The following is a 17,302-nucleotide window of genomic DNA, read 5'->3' as shown; positions in this document are numbered from 1 at the left end:
AATAAAAATAAATAAATAAACTAGATTAAGTAAAAAAAGTTAAGATAAAATAAATAAATAAAGTTATATAAATAAATAAATAAATAAATAAATATTAAATAAAGTAAGAGTAAAGATAAAATAAATAAATAAAAAATTAAATAAAGTAAAAGAGTAAAGATAAGAAAAATAAATAAGATAAAGCGAAAGATAAAATAAAATAAATACAACAATAAAAAAGTAAAGATAAAATAAAAATAAAATAAAGTAAAAGAGTAAAGATAAAATAAAATAAAAAGTAAAGCATTAAAAAAATAAAATTAAAAAAAATAAAAAGTTTAAATAAATATAAATAATAATAATTAATAAATAATATAAATTACATTAAAAAGAAAACAATTAAAATATAAATAAAATAAAATAGAATAAATAAAAAAATAAAAATACTCACTTGTGCAGGGAGAAGAAGGTGGATCTGTTGATGAGCGATAGAAGTTGGCATCACAGGGACAGGACAGAGCTGCTCGGGTCTCAGAGTGACTGTGCAGAGGACATTTTCCACACTGCTGATCTCCTGCCACAGGCTTGTAGAAACCCACCTCACACGCTAACAAACAAACAAACAATTACACTTAACACAATCCACCAACTCTTACAGCATCTCAGAAGTTCATTCAAAGGCAAATACTGCAGACAATTTCTTATTTAGATTTTTTAAAACATATTTTTTAAGCTTGGGTTGAACATGAGGTTTATTTTTCATCTGCACTGAGCCAGAAAACTCCACTTCAGCAGGACTTGCATGGACCCAACAATGTTATCCGTATATGTTCTGAGGGATATATTTTATGCATATTTAACCTGATTATGTATATTTTATTATTATTTTTGAGAATTGTGGAGCGATAAACAGAGATTTAAAAAATCCATATACAGTTGAATGCTGAATTATTAGCCCCCCTTTTAATTTTTTCCTTTTTTAAAGATGTTTAACAGAGCAAGAACATTCTCACAGTATGTCTGATAATATTTTTTCTTCTGGAGAAAGTCTTATTTGTTTTATTTCGGCTAGAATAAAAGCAGTTTTTAATTTTTTAAAAACCATTTTAGGGACAATATTATTAGCCCCTTTAACCTAATTTTTTCCCGATAGTCTACAGAACAAACCATCGTTATACAATAACTTGTCTAATTACCCTAACCTGTCTAGTTAACCTAGTTACCATAGTTAAGCCTTTAAAAGTCACTTTAAGCTGTATAGAAGTGTCTTGAAAAATATCTAGTAATATATTATTCACTGTCATCATGGCAAAGATAAAATAAATCCGTTATTAGAAATGAGTTATTAAAACTATTATGTTTAGAAATGTGTTGGAAAAATCTTTTCTCAGCTAAACAGAAATTGAGGAAAAAATTATACAGAGGGGCAAATAATTCTGACTTCAACTGTATACAGTACACACAAGCAATTAGTTGACTTTATTTACAAAAGTGAGTAAATCTATGCTTTAAAGCCATTGGTTGACTTTCCTAATTAAAAAAATGAGTAAACCTGTTGTTTTTAAAGGGATTAGTTGACTTAACTTAAACGAGTGAGTAAACCCATTGCTTTTAAAGCAATTATTTAACTTCAAAAAGTGAATAAACCTAGGGCTGGGCGATATCCCAAAGTATTTTATGTCTAAAAAACTAAAAAAAAAGTGTTTCTGCCCAACTACGCTCATTTTTGTTGAATAACGTTTTTGAAGTGTTCCAATCAGGTTTCAGGCCTCATCACAGTACAAAAACTGTATTAGAGAAAATAACCAACGATTTACTCCTAGCTGCTGACCAAGGGTGCAACTCACTATTAGGCCCCGTTTACACTAGTGCATTTTAGTTTTAAAACGGCGTTTTAGATCAAAAATGATCCGAGTCCACACTAGCTCCACACTAATCTATCTATCTATCTATCTATCTATCTATCTATCTATCTATCTATCTATCTATCTATCTATCTATCTATCTATCTATCTATCTATCTATCTATCTATCTATCTATCTATCTATCTATCTATCTATCTATACACAGTTGAAGTCTGAATTATTAGCCCCTCTTTGATTTATTTCTTCTTTTTTAAATATTTCCCAAATGATGTTTAACAGAGCAAGGACATTTTTACCGTATGTCTGATAATATTTTTTCTTTTGGAGAAAGACTTTTGTTTTATTTCGGCTTGAATAAAAAGCGGTTTAAATTTTTTTATGAACCATTTTAAGGTCAAAATTATTAGCCCTTTTAGTCTTCAGAACAAACCATTGTTATAAAATAACTTGCATAAATACCTTAACTTAACTAGTTAACTTGATTAACCTAGTTAAGCCTTTAAATGTCACTTTAAGCTGTATTGAAGTGTCTTAAAAATATCTAGTCAAATATTATTTACTGTCATCATGGCAAAGATAAAATAAATCAGTTATTAGAAATAAGTTACTAAAACTAATATGTTTAGAAATGTGTGGAAAAAAATCTTCTCTCTGTTAAACAGAAATTGGGGAAAAAATAAACGGGGGCTAATAATTTAGGGGGGCTAACAATTCTGACTTCAACTGTATTTATATATATATATATATATATATATATATATATATATATATATATATATATATATATATATATATATATATATATATATATATATATATAAATATATATATACACACGTGTCTGTGTAATGTATGTAAAATTTGGCCCGCGACAACGTTTGTTTTTTTGCATCTGGCCCTCGGCCCAAAAAGTTTGGACACCCCTGACCTAGCGTTTCTGAACATATCTCCGTCCACACTATGCCACCAAAAACGTATACCATGTGACTATTCGCACACTCTGGGAATGCACGTTCAAGTATAAACAGGAAGCATGTGTCTCGCTCGGCTTTTGGTTATCGCTAGTCAACAAACACAGGTTGCACAATGGCCCCTAAAACAGACAATGGTGCAAACAATGCTCCCATTTCTGTGTCCATGTTGTTGTTTACCATAGATATATATACTAGATATCACATAGGGACCCTGAGCATGCGTTATAGCGCCGCCATATTTGTACAGTGCTCCCAGGACCAGTGTCATTCAACCGCACTAGCCAAGACAGTGTTACCACGTGAAAATGCTGGACGTTAGCGCTGTATACGGGTGTAGTAACGAGCAAACAAAGAAAACAAAGCACAGAGGCAGAACATTACATAGGTCTATGTAATCTCCATTACATAGGCTGCTAAAAACTTGTAAACTTGTTGAGTCTCATAACAGAGATTCATTCACAAACGAAACGCTCCCTTCGTCAGTATGAGACGTGAAAGCAGGAGAGGAGCTGTGTTTCAGGACACCAATTAGATCAAATCTAACAAGGAGGGTGGATAGTACATTTCCACACACACAAACACAAACTTTTTGTCATGAATGCCAGTGCGATCACTTATCCATCAATGTAGAAAAGTGATGTAAAACTACAATTTTCGTAATTTATAAAAATAAATTTAGCATTCTGACCTCCGGGAAAACTCCTGATCATAGTTATATGTATATATGTGTAATTCTCTGGCTTTGGATAGCCACAGTACTCCACTACAGCTTGGTCCTGCATTCATTTCAAAAGAGCGCTACCCTGTACTAAAATGGCGGCTCTATTGACGCACTCCTTCCAATAGAAAACAACAGGGTAGGCGACCTCTAATGTATATATCTATGGTTGTTTACAGTGAAGGCTGGTCTGCTGTCTTCCGTTAGCGTTAAAACCATAGGGGCGAATCATAGATATATACACTAGATATCGCATAGGGACCCTGAGCATGCGTCGATAGCGCCGCCATATTGGTACAGTGCTCCCAGGAAAAATGTCATTCAACCGCACTAGTCAAGAGTGTTATTACGTGAAGATGCAGGACTTTAGTGCATGACTACTTGTGTAGTAATGAGCAAACAAAGAAAACAAAGCACAAAGGCAGAACATTACATAGGCAAGGTTTAGTTTTTTTACATTTTTGTATGTTATGAACTTTTGTGCTAATCAGGTAACGTTATTGATGATAATACAGTCACTTACTGCATTCACCGTAAGGCAAAGTAGCTCCAACTCACACTAAATACTCGGCTTATGCTAGTTTTTTAAAATAAAGTCAGCAAACAATTCAAAAGAAATATGACAACGAGATGCTGCGCTGCCAGAAGCTTGTATTATTGTCGGCTAGTGAACGAGCCGTTCATAATGGAGATTCATTCACAAACGAATCGCTCCCTCCGTCAGTATGAGAAGTGAAAGCAGGAGAGGAGGTGTGTTTCAGGACATGATTATATCAAATTTAACAGGGAGGGTGGATAGTACATTTTCACACACACAAACACAAGCTTTTTGTCAGGAATGCCCGTGCGATCACTGATCCATCAATGTAGAAAAGTGATGTAGAAAAAAAAAAAAATTTCATTGCATAATAACATCCAGGAAAACTCCCGATCATAGATATATGTGTATATGTGTATATCTCTGGCTTTGGATGTCCACAGTCCTCCACTGTACCTTGGTCCCGCATTCATTTCAATGGAACGCTACCCTGTTCCAAAATGGCGGCTCTATTGACGCATTCCTTCCAATAGACAACAACAGGGTAGGCGACATCTAATGTATATATCTAAGGGGGAGATTCAGGGAAGGATACGAAATGACACAAAAGCCCCAATCAGGTAGCGAATCTCAGCAGCTCCGCCTCCGTTTTTAGATGTCTCAGTTTTTCCCCATCCACACTGAGATGGAGCAGCAGTGTTTTAGAATGAAAACGGCCTCTCCATCGTTTTCAAAACGCTCCTTTTTTGGCGCTCGAAAACTCCGGGGTAGTGTGGACGGATGGTGTAACTGTAGCAAAACTTATGCGTTTTCAAACAAAAACGCATTAGTGTAAACGAGGCCTTAGTTTTACTCGATCTTGGTGCCGCATTTGACACCACTGACCACAATAAAGCCACTTTTAAAGCTATTAGTTGACTTTACTTAAAGTAAGTAAACCCAGTGCCTGCTGATTAGTTGATGTTTTTTTTTTTTAAATAAGAAACATTATTACAATTGACATTATTACTTAACTCTAGTTAGCAAATATCAAATCACAAAGTTTATGAGTTCGATTATGTTAATCCAAATAAACGGAAATTTTATTCGCAATCAGAGATACACAAATCTTATTTGTAAGGCCTTAATATATTTCTGAATCTTACTTGAACGAATTGAAACACAACAAGTTGTAAACAAGCAGTGCGGCGATGTGACACTCAACTACAGCGATTCAGAGTTTGAAGAAGAGCGCTCAAGTAACGACAACAAAACTGAAGGGGGAAAAAAGAATAGAAAATTAACATAGAGCGATAACAAGTTCTTTATCTGCGCCGACAGAAACCCTAGGGAGTCCAAAAAAAAAAAAAAAAGAGTATTCCTTCTTGCAGTATTTATCCTTGTCTGTTTTCTCTTTCGGCTTGATCCGATTAATCCTTCCCTCCCTTGATGTTTTTTTGAAAAGCTCCTGAGTTGAAAAGCAGGTCACGATAAACATTGAGCTTGAATACAGTGACGTCGGGACGCTTTGAAGTTTTCGACAGTGCTTCCTCTGGCAACACAATCAGAAGCGCAACATACAGACGCAGCCAATCACGATGAACTTTGCTGACCTTTTTTAGCGTTCGGGCTGAAATCTGGCTTTTAAGACTCTCTTCTCGGAGCTGATAAGAGTTAAAGAAGCAGATAGAGACTCTGGTGGTGTTTACATACACTACATTAAGGCCTGCGGTGAGGAGTTTTTTTTTTTTTTTTTTTTGCTGCACACGGTTTGGTTTGTCAGCAGCTGTCAGAGAACCGCTCTCCTCGCAGCCACATTTGCATTACAATGAATTTTAATGAATATTTACAGCCATTGTATGCTGACCTTGATTTTGTGTTACTCTTTGCGGAGATGGTTAAATAAATGTGGCTGAGAGGAAAAACCACACAAGTTTTTTCAGGTCCAGACTATGCAAGGTCTTGCAGGAGAACGAGGTGATTTACTGTGTCGGTATTATTATGAATGGGTGGCTTTTTTCATGGAAAGCGAGGGAAAAAAAGTCTAGTGTATGTCAGAGAAATGAACATAAAATTATGATACAATCGATCAATTCATTCATTTAAATTCGGCTTAGTCTCTATTTCAGAGGTCGCCACAGTGGAATGATCCACCAACTATTCCAGGGTTTGTTTTACACAACAGATGCCCTTCCAGCTTTAACCCATCACTGGGAAAGACTCATACACACTCATTCACACACTCAAACACTAATTTAGTTTATTAAATTCACCTATAGCGCATGTGTTTGGACTGTGGAGGAAACCGGAGCACCCAGAGGAGACCCACACTAACACAGGAAGAACATGCAAACTCCACACAGGAATGCCAACTGGCCCAGAGACTCGAACCAGCGACCTTCTTGCTGTGAGGCGACAGTGCTAACCACTGTATTGGATTTTTTTTCTAAGATTAGTAAGCCTAAAAGCATATTAATGCACTTTAAAAAAATCGTGGTTGACTTAAATTTTTTAAAGCTGAGTCAAATTAACTTTAAGTGCGTTGAACTTACTGTATATTGTGCTAAACTGACTTAAAACAGCTTGTGTAACTTTTGTTTAACTTGTGTAATTAAGTTAAAACATGGTTAGCTTAGTTTAATAAGTTACAATGACCTAAAAACATGCTGTCACGACTAACTTTTCTGGGTAAGGCATAGGACCAAAATATGTTCATCCAATTAAATATTGTCGGGCCGACAACTCCCATAATTCTGATAAGTAGCTCAAACTGTTTGTCAGCATATGCAGATTTGTAATGCACATCTCTGTTCTTCATCTGCCATTTGCACATGTACGCGCGTCCACCTGCATAAGAGGGAGAGAGCAAAACAAATACTGAATAAAAAAATTTGTAAATCCTGATACAAGATTGGAGTTACTTTTTATTATTATTTTTATTATTATTATTATTATTATTACCATATTATTATTATTATTATTATTATTATCATTATTATTATTACCAATATTACAATTATTATTATTATTATTACAATTAATATTATTATTATATTACCATTATTACAATTATTATTATTATTATTATTATTACCATTATTTTTATCATTACCATTATTACAATTATTATTATTATTAGTAGTAGTAGTAGTAGTTTTATTTCGTAATATTAATATTTCAAATAGTTTTATGTATACATTTATATATTGTTATACTTTGCATATAATATTAATTTCTAACATTAATAATTAAAAATACAATGTCAGAAAACTTGCTAGAATATTAATATATGTTAAACCTTTACCATATTTTAGCCATTTAAATTTTTGACCAAAGTATTACAAAAACACATTATTATTATTATTATTATTATTATTCATTATTATTATTATTATTATTATTATTATTATATTAATAAAGATAATGGTAATAATAATAATAATTTAATGATAATTATTATTAATAGATGTTGGAATTCTTAAAATTGCAAAAATATCAAACTAAATAAAATAAATAAATAAATGAAAAATCAGCCAGGTGAGGGTGACTAAAAACACAACAATGGCAGAATTTTTATTTGGCCAAGCCGTTTCTTTAAGAGCCTCATGACGCGTGCCCTGAAATACACACACGGAAACACTCAGAAACTCTAGTGGGAGCCGAACAACAGCTGCTAATGAGCGAGGAGGATTGTCTGAGTGATGAACGATTGTGTCAGTGAAATCATAGCTGAAAATGGGCCACTCGATCACAGCTTCTCCAAACACACGTGCTTGAAAAAGCCCGCTCGCCACTGAAGGGCCAGACGTGTCCCGCTAACTCACCCGCATCACTGTCCTGCTCTAGATTTGGACAGTAGAGTGTAAAATACAGTGCTGGATGCTTCTGAACATGCAAGAGGAGCCGTACTTTTACTGTCATGGTTGCTTCCCTTGAGAGATATAAAAACCCAGGAGATGCTCCCATTCAGTCTCTAAAGCCATGTCATACAGTTGAAGTCAAAATGATTAGTGCTTCTGTAAATTTTTTTCCCTTTAATAAAAATTTCCCGAATGATATTTAACAGAGCAAGACATTGTTCACAGTATTTCCTATAACATTTTTTCATTTAATTTTGGCATTATCCGAACCTTTGTCAATTTGAATGACAATGTTTAAAATAAAAAATGGTTGTTCGAAAAAGCCCCCAAAAAACTCCAGTTGTAGTGTTCATACGACCACACTCTACCCAGAGTTTTGGTTCGTTTTCGTGTGGACAAACAGCGGAAATGCATAGAAAAAAATGTGTGGCTTTAAAAATACTCGTGTTAGCGTTGGGCCTAATATTAAAAATATTCAAATGGGAAGGCTGACACTGAGTGAAGTTTATTTATAAACAAATTTCGAGAGGATCACGTGCTTATGATTGTTCTCAGCTGTTCCCGCATCAGCTCATAATTGATTCTCCAATCAGATAATTCCCAACTCACTATAAATAAGTTTTCTTATCTCAATTTTTTCGTCTTGAAGAACCCCCCCCCCTACCCCCCCCCTCCTTTTCAGATGGGCGACACGGCAGCCCAGTGATTAGCACTGTTGCCTCACAGCAAGAATGTCCCTAGTTAAAGTCCCTACTAAACCAGACGACATTTCTATGCGGAGTTTTGCTTGTTCTCCTCGTGTTCACATGTGTTTTCCCCAGGTTCCCCGGTTTCCTCCCACAGTCCAAAAACACGCAACCTAAGTAAATCGGACACCCAAAATTGATACCATATAGCCAAGCTCTTAGCAAGTACACCTCTCCTCAGTCATCCATATCTGTCATTTAGCTATAAATAAGCTAGGGGGAGTTCAATAAGATCTACCTGAGCTCAAACTCCCCTCTCACCCTGCAAACGGGAGGGAGCCCGGGGTTTGAGGATCTCATAAGCTCAGGGCTCTCTCTTGCGACAGCATGCCAAAAAAGCTTTATTATCAATCATCAGCTAAGTGTGAACTCTTGAAACTAACATTTCGGCATGGTGTCGAGATCCTGAACCGCAGATGTTTTGAAACACTGCTCCGGAATACCCAGGTCACATGACTAAAGCAATTCAAAGCATTGGTGATTTTATAAGCATTTTGAGGCCTGGCAAATCTGCTTTTGATAGAGAGGGTTGGAAATAAGGCTTACGCTTACATCATTGATGATGCGACTGCTCAGTTTAACAGAAGAGAAGCGCTCTCGCTTCTTAGCACAGTGGACATTGCTTTAGTTAAATCTTTTTTTTTTTTTTTGTCGTTTTTGAATGCAGTGAAACAAACAGATCCACAAATTTTGACACTCATAAAATAAAATAAAAAGTCCTCGTGCTGCAGGTATTAAGAGGTTTGCTGAAGGTGCAGCTGACGTCCAGAGGGGAGTTGTATTTTTAATAGACTCTGACAAAATTTACAGTCCAAAATAAATGAAGTAATCCAACATGAGTGCACGAACGATCCACCCCTTCCGCTACATGAGCAAAACTGCGGTCATTGAGTGCGTGAAGTGTTCACCATAACACACTTCATTTTACTGGTGCATCATTATGGGGTTATTAATGTGCACTTACTATTTTTATTCTGCATTCACCCAAGATACGGCTGAAGCATCAAGCTCGAGTCAATGCAAAGACGTGAATAGACATCCTGCGGCACAATACAAATGGGCTCGACTCAGTCAGAAGCACTGCTGAACGCTTCCATCATCCAGGTTAAGTTGCTGAAGGAGTTTATGAGCTCACAGAGCTGGGTGCAGCTCTGAAAGGATCTAGTGGACTCAGGCACGACTCCAAACGAATCAACGCTGATTTTCAGCATTCCTAAAGCACATAAACACAGCTATTCTCTCAATAAAATCCATGTTAGCCATTTAGCAACTAAGCTAGATTCACCCGGGAGACAGAAACCCTGCTAATGACACAAATCCACATCTATTGTAAAGTGAATTTGCAGCTTGAATACGGCAGATTTGAGGCGAGAATAAAGCGAGTAAGCTCAAAATCTTCATGCGTCTATTTACCTGCGAATAGCACAATTTATCTACATCTGGTGTGAACAGCATTGGAGTTTTCAGTGTGAACACACTACTTTGATACTGATAAGAACAAAGAGATGCTAAACACGCCACGGTGATCTGGCAACCTTACATTTTGCATTTTAAACATTTGTTACATTCTGTTTAAAGTTAACTTGAATATGTGAAATTTTGTTTTCACATATTTTTATTTGTTTGTTTTGTTATTTTTGTTTAAATAAAAAGCTGATAACTTTAAAAAAATCATATACTGTGTTATTCAAATTTTCATGCTTCAAATGTATGTGGAAAGTGCTACATTTTTTTTACAGGATTACTAAAGAGAGCGTTTAAAAAAAAACATCTTCTGACATTATACATTTTTGAATAAAGAACCCTTGATGAATGGAATCTGAAATGCAAATATTGCTAAATAACAGTATTAACAAATAAGCATAACTACATTAGTACATTGTTATAGAAGTATAAATCGCGCTCTTGCACACTTCTTCCAACAACGCCAGGGCCGACCAACTGAATCAAGCCTGGGCCTGATTTGGAGCACTCACACTTGTCAAACGAACCAGGTAACACGCCTAGGCATGCTTCAGATAGCATTGTGTGAGTGCACCCTGTGTGCTGCGAGTTTGAATTCCAGCATACAGAGCAAACCGCTGTTTGATTAATTAATTATTATAATTATGAATTGTATAATTACCCTAACTTGCCTAGATAACCTAATTAACCAAGTCAGTTGACTGAGTTTTAAAAGTCACTTTAAGCTGAAAACAAGTATCTTTAAAAACATCCAATGAAATAGTATGTACTTTGATCAGGGCAAAGATCAGTTATAACTCAAGAAAATCAGTTGGGTTATTAAAACATGATGTGTTGAAAAAAATCTCATCTTTAAGCAGAAATTGACAGGAAAAAATATACAGGATAGCTATTAAATCTGACTTAAACTGTATGTGTGTATCCTGGGTTGCTGTAAACCACAAATAAATTCCTTGCGTTTTTTTCACACACTTGGTGAATAAAGCTGCGAATTCTGATTCTCATACTGTATTCTCTGAAATCATACAGCAAAACTTCTCCCATTTTTTCCCTCTCCCAATGCAGCACTTTTAGCGGTGACATTAATCAAGGTTAGTGACATTTGGAGGCGACCAATCATCCACTCATCCCCAGGCAAGAAAACCCCACAGCCGGAGCATGACTGACACCGTCCAGATCCTGGAGCCACAAAACCACGATAACACCTAATGCAGACCGGCCCTCAATCCACAGGGGAACCAGCCTCCAGATCCAACAACCAGAGGCGCAAAAAATAAAGAAAGAAATAAACAAACAGGCACGGATAAGAAGACGACGAAGAGAAGATGAATTGCTCGCGAACGTTCAGGCCTTCAAGCTTGGGCTCTGACTATCAAAATGCCAATTGATGCATGAAATTCAAGCTGAGGCGAGAGTACAATAACAGCCGACACAGACATGACCTTTTGATAGTCATTAAATAGACAGGTCTTTGATTTCAAACAGCGCCGATCATATTTTGCATTACAATACAAGGATTTACCTGCGCATTAGACTCTTACTCTTCAGTCATAATAATGCCTGACACTTTTGCTAAATGTTCTCAGTGCCTCCGCTGAAGATTTAAAGGAGTAGCGCAGCATTTGAAGAATCAATTCGTCAACTTATGCTTACTCTCATGTTATTCAGACAATGCATGCATTTTGTAAGCTGTCAGTTAATACGAGTTGAATTGAAAATGAATCCAAATCATGCTTTTGTTCAATTTAAATTTAATTTCACAGCTTGTTTCTGGTCTGATGTCTATATTTTTTGGCATTTCATGTGACCAATGATGCTGATTACTTAATGAGGTAATGGCAAAAAAACGTAAAAAACTCCTTGAGGATTTGACTATTTTCCTCGCAATTAATGAATTTAAATCAAGCCCCAAAAGAGAAATGTGATCTTACATCTGCAAGTGCATTTGCATATGACCGCCTCCAAAACTTTACATAATAGGACAAAATCATAAACAAGCCCCGCCTAATGATTAGGAAGAACACACCCCTTTAGGGGTCATTTTACACAGAGGGTTATAATAAAATCTGAAAATAGTCATACTGTGAATGTATTATTATTATTGTTATTATTAAAATATATAATAATAATAATAATTATTATTATTATTATTATTACTATTATTATTGTTGTTATTTATTTGTATAAATTAATAATAATAATAATAATAAAACATATTATTATTATTATTTTATTATTACTATTATTGTTGTTGTTATTTATTTGTATAAATTAATAATAATAATAATAATACATATTATTATTATTATTATTATTATTATTTGCCTAAATGAATAATTCAAATTATAATAATAAAATGTATTATTATTATTAATTTATACAAACAAATAACAATAACAATAATAATAATAATAATAATAATATGTATTATTAATATTATTGTTGTTGTTGTTGTTTATTTGTATAAATTAATAATAATACATATTATTATTATTTTATACAAATGAATAACAACAACAACAACAGCAACAACAACAACAACAATAATAATAATAATAATAATAATAATAATAATAATAATTATTATTATTATTATTATTATTATTATTATAATAAATATTGAATATTTACTTAACATTTTTGTAGAAAGTGATTTATGTATTTACAGGATTACCTGAAGAAGAGATTTTGAAAAATAAATATTTTCTAACATTATGCATTTCTGAAAAAAAAATCTGAATCTGTAATTTGAATTATTGTAATTATTGCTAAACAAAAGTATTAATGAATAAGCATAAACACTATAGAGTAAAATAAAAAACTTAAATGGTGTATGTATATGCAAACACAAAATGCATTGACTCCCTTAATGCAGATTTATTGCCTTTACATTATACCCTACCTGACAAAAGTCTTGTGGGGGATCCCACTTGTAAGAGCAAAAAATAATAACTTGACTTCTAGTTGATCATTTGGAAAAGTGCCAGAAGGTTGATTTTTTTAGATGAATCATCTGTTGAACTGCATCCCAATCATCACAAATACTGCACAAATACTGCATCACAGACCTGTTGGAACCCGGACAGACCCAAGATTCTCAAAGAAATCAGTCAAGTATGGTGAAAGTAAAATCATGGTTTGGGGTTAAAATCAGTATGAGGGGCGTGGGAGAGATCTGCAGGTTGAATGACAACATCAACAGCCTGAGGTATCAAGACATTTGTGCTCCCCATTACATAACAAACCACAGAAGAGGGCAAATTCTTCAGCAGAATAGCGCTCCTGCTCATACTTCAGCCTCCACATCAAAGTTCCTGAAAGCAAAGAAGGTCAAGGTGCTCCAGGATTGGCCAGCCCAGTCACCAGATATGAACATTATTGAGCATGTCTTGGGTAAGATGAAGGAGGAGGCATTGAAGATGAATCCAAAGAATCTCGATGAACTCTGGGAGTCCTGCAAGAACGCTTTCTTTGCCATTCCAGATGACTTAATAATTAAGTGATTTGAGTCAGTGCAGAGATGTATGGATGCAGTCCTCCATGCTCAAGGGAGTCATACACAATATTCATTCTTTTTCCACTGCAGCATGACTTTATATTCTATACTGAACATTATTTCTGTTAAGTGACAAGACTTTTGTCTAAGCAAAGTCAGACCTTACTGTCCTAATTAAAGAATTGAAAATCAAGACATGATCATATATTATTTTGGTAAAATAAGCGTAATCTAGAGGTCTTTCAAATAAACCACTTCTAATACCAAATGATCAACTGGAAGTCAAGTTATTATTAGTTGTTTCTATAATTTGAATAGGTGACAAAACTTTAGTCAGGTAGTGTATGCACTTCATTTCACAATACATTACTGACATTTGCCCTATTATTGTCAGCAAATAACATTTGAAAAGGCAGTTTTTGAAATAGAAATATTTTGTAACATTAAAAATATTATGAATTAAATGCATCTCAACTAAGTTTCAAATATTATAAATGGAAGTGTACACACACACACACCATAAAAATATCTATATATATATATATATATTTTCGTTAAGCTTTTGAATTTCATTATGGGACCTTCATATTTCCTTAAACAACTTTTGATGTCGAAAAGCAAAAGAAAAGTGATTTTTTAAAAACATTTTTAAACGGGATTTAAACAAATTATATATGGTCTAATACAATATACTATTTCTAACTAACAAAATGGGCGAGGCAGTGGCGCAGTAGGTAGTGCTGTCGCCTCACAGCAAGAAGGTCGCTGGTTCGAATCTCAGCTCAGTTGGCGTTTCTGTGTGGAGTTTGCATGTTCTCCCTGTCTTCGCGTGGGTTTCCTCCGGGTGCTCCGGTTTCCCCCACAGTCCAAAGACATGCGGTACAGGTGAATTGTGTAGGCTAAATTGTCCGTAGTGTATGAGTGTGTGTGTGGATGATTCCCAGAGACGGGTTGCGGCTGGAAGGGCATCCGCTGTGTAAAAACTTGCTGGATAAGTTGGCTGTTCATACCGCTGTGGCGACCCCGGATTAATAAAGTGAATAAGCCGACAAGAAATTGAATGAAAGAAAAAACTACCAAAATGTCAAAAAAAAGGTCACTTTATTAAACTGCAGAGTTGAATTTCTAACATCAAGTCAAGAAAGCCGAGATGAACATGCTATAATGCAATTTATAACCATATATAAACTGAATTATTGTAATTCCCAGACCCTTTAATACATTTCAAAGTCATTTTGACATTTACATCACATTTCAATACATTACTCCAGTTTGCCATATTGTGGGACTATAACCTAATAAAATCTCACTATAAACCATCATCTTTTATGTTTGTTTGTGTTTAGGCAGCTAGAACATTCTGCAAAACATCTCTTTTTATGTTCCCTTTAAGAAAATAAAGTAGTAAGGATGATATAAGGCTAAACAGGGACATAACTTTCATTGAACCGTTCCTTTAATTGATCCCCAGGCTACGCGTAGAAGAAGCGCATGAGTAATAAAGCCCACAAACGCAAAGCTCCCTATGCACAAAATAACCATATACCTTTGACACGCGAGCATATCTTAATTTGTGAAACGGTTCGCGCTGGCCCGAAGAAAGCAGACTAATTCGAAAGCGGCCATGTGTAAAAATGTCTGTTTATCCCAGGGGGAGACTTTTAATGGATATATAAGAGGGCCGTAAGGAGTTAATTGTTTGTGGCTCGCAATCTGATATTAACTACACCGCGAGGAGGGCAGGGGAGTCTATTATCTAGTTTACTCTCAAACGCTTGCATTAATATACATACAGATATATATATGTGGGGGTCTTTCATCCAATTTGGCTTCTGTTTTCCTATTTTGGCCCTTAATCTTATTGTCTGTAGTTGTGGTTAGAACTGTGTCCTCCAAAAGATCTCATCTTAAACTTTCCCAGCGCAGGAGGGTAATTGCTATCAGATCAATTTACTCAAGAAAAGTGCTGCCTGTTTCTAAGTGCTTGATAGATGGAGAGCAACTTGTCTAAATTGGGGGCGACCTTGAAGAGTCATTAACAGTAGGAGGAGAAACGCGGACGGTGACTTTATTGACTCGGAGGATCCGTGGCTGAAGCTCGGTGTGTGGGAAAAGAGATGAATAAATGATTAAAGAGAATTTAAGCCATGAGATGGGCTTTTTTAAAAAGGATTTATGCAGTTTTAATATACTTCATGGTCATGAAACAACAACAACATGAGTGAGCTAAATGAGTATTTGCTGCATGTATAAATGATATACTTAAAGAACTAGCTCAAGCAATCTGTCATTAGCTGTATCCATCAAAATATTGCATAAAAAACTAAAAGAAAATGTCAAATATGAAAAATGTGCAGAATTTAAATATATGTAAATAAATAAATAATAAAGTATATATATATATATATATATATATATATATATATATATATATATATATATATATATATATATGTGTGTGTGTGTGTGTGTGTGTGTGTGTGTGTGTGTGTGTGTGTGTATATATATATATATATCAGTGATGTCAAATGATTATTTTCCTTTTCACATCTAAAATAATATATATATATATATATATATATATATATACACATATTAAAAAAATACAAATAAAAAAACTAATATTTACATATATTTATATATATAATTTCTATTAGATATTACATTTTTAAATCTCTAATAAAAATTAATTATATAAAAAGTACAAGTAAATACAAGCTTTTATTTTGGATTTGATAATTTAAGATTAATCTTTTGACAGCAGTAACTATATTATACTAATAATACAAACTATATATATATTAAAATATCTATGCAGCTATTTTAGTTCAGTGTAATTTTTTTTAATTATCTTTGTTTAACTTCAATTAAATATAATTGACATACACATACAGTTGAAGTTAAAATTATTTGCCCCTTTTGATTTTTTGTTTTCTTTTTTTTTTAAATATTTCCCAAATAATGTTTAACAGAGCAAGGAAATTTTCACAGTATGTCTGATAATATTTTTTCTTCTGCAAAAAGTCTTATTTGTTTTATTTCGGCTACAATAAAAATATATTTTTTTATTTTTTGAAAACTCTTTTAAAATCAAAATTGTTAGCCCCTTTAAGCTATATATTCTTTGATTGTCCACAAAACAAACCTTTGTTATACAATAACTTGCCTAAATACACTAACCTCCCTGGTTAACCTAGTTAAGCCTTTAAAAGTCACTTTAAGCTGTATAGAAGTGTCTTGAAAAATATCTAGTCAAATATTATTTACTGTCATCATGGAAAAGATAAAATAAATCAGTTATTAGAAATAAGTTATTAAAACTATTATGTTTAGAAATGTGTTGAAGAAATCTGCTCTCTGTTAAACGGAAATTGGGAAAAAAATAAACTGTGGGGTTAATTATTCAGGGGGGCTAATAATTCTGACTTCAATTGTATATTATGTAAAAACTAACTTTTATTAATCAATTCCCAGCACAAATTTTAATACTTGCTAGTTTCCCTACTAACATAGAATTTTCAAATGATTATTTAACAGACGTTGAACTTGTTTATTAAACTATAAGCAAGACAGCAGTTCTTCCAGCACACTCAGTGTACAAATCCACACACTTGTTCTCATTCACGGCTTTGAACACATCTCACAGCTCAGACAGAATGGGATCTGTGCATGCTTCTATAGG

General features: G+C 34.1%; 1 protein-coding gene across 13 annotated transcripts in view; it reads right to left on the bottom strand.

The window, feature by feature from the left end:
- The window catches only part of epha8 (eph receptor A8), a 336,681-nt gene that overhangs the window by 32,785 nt on the left and 286,594 nt on the right, over nt 1-17,302 (bottom strand). For all 13 annotated transcript variants that reach the window (XM_087274196.1, XM_087274198.1, XM_087274200.1 and 10 more), the window contains one exon: nt 431-586. In XM_087274196.1, coding sequence (XP_087130322.1) covers nt 431-586 — 156 coding nt within the window. The remainder of the gene's footprint in view (nt 1-430; nt 587-17,302) is intronic.

This window comes from Danio rerio, chromosome 11 (genome assembly GCF_052040795.2).
Source record: "Danio rerio strain M-AB ecotype USA chromosome 11, GRCz13ab, whole genome shotgun sequence".
In the NCBI taxonomy this organism is placed as follows: Eukaryota; Metazoa; Chordata; class Actinopteri; order Cypriniformes; family Danionidae; genus Danio; species Danio rerio.
The sequence above is the reverse complement of the archived record's forward strand: the minus strand, read 5'-3'. Positions and strand labels throughout refer to the sequence as shown.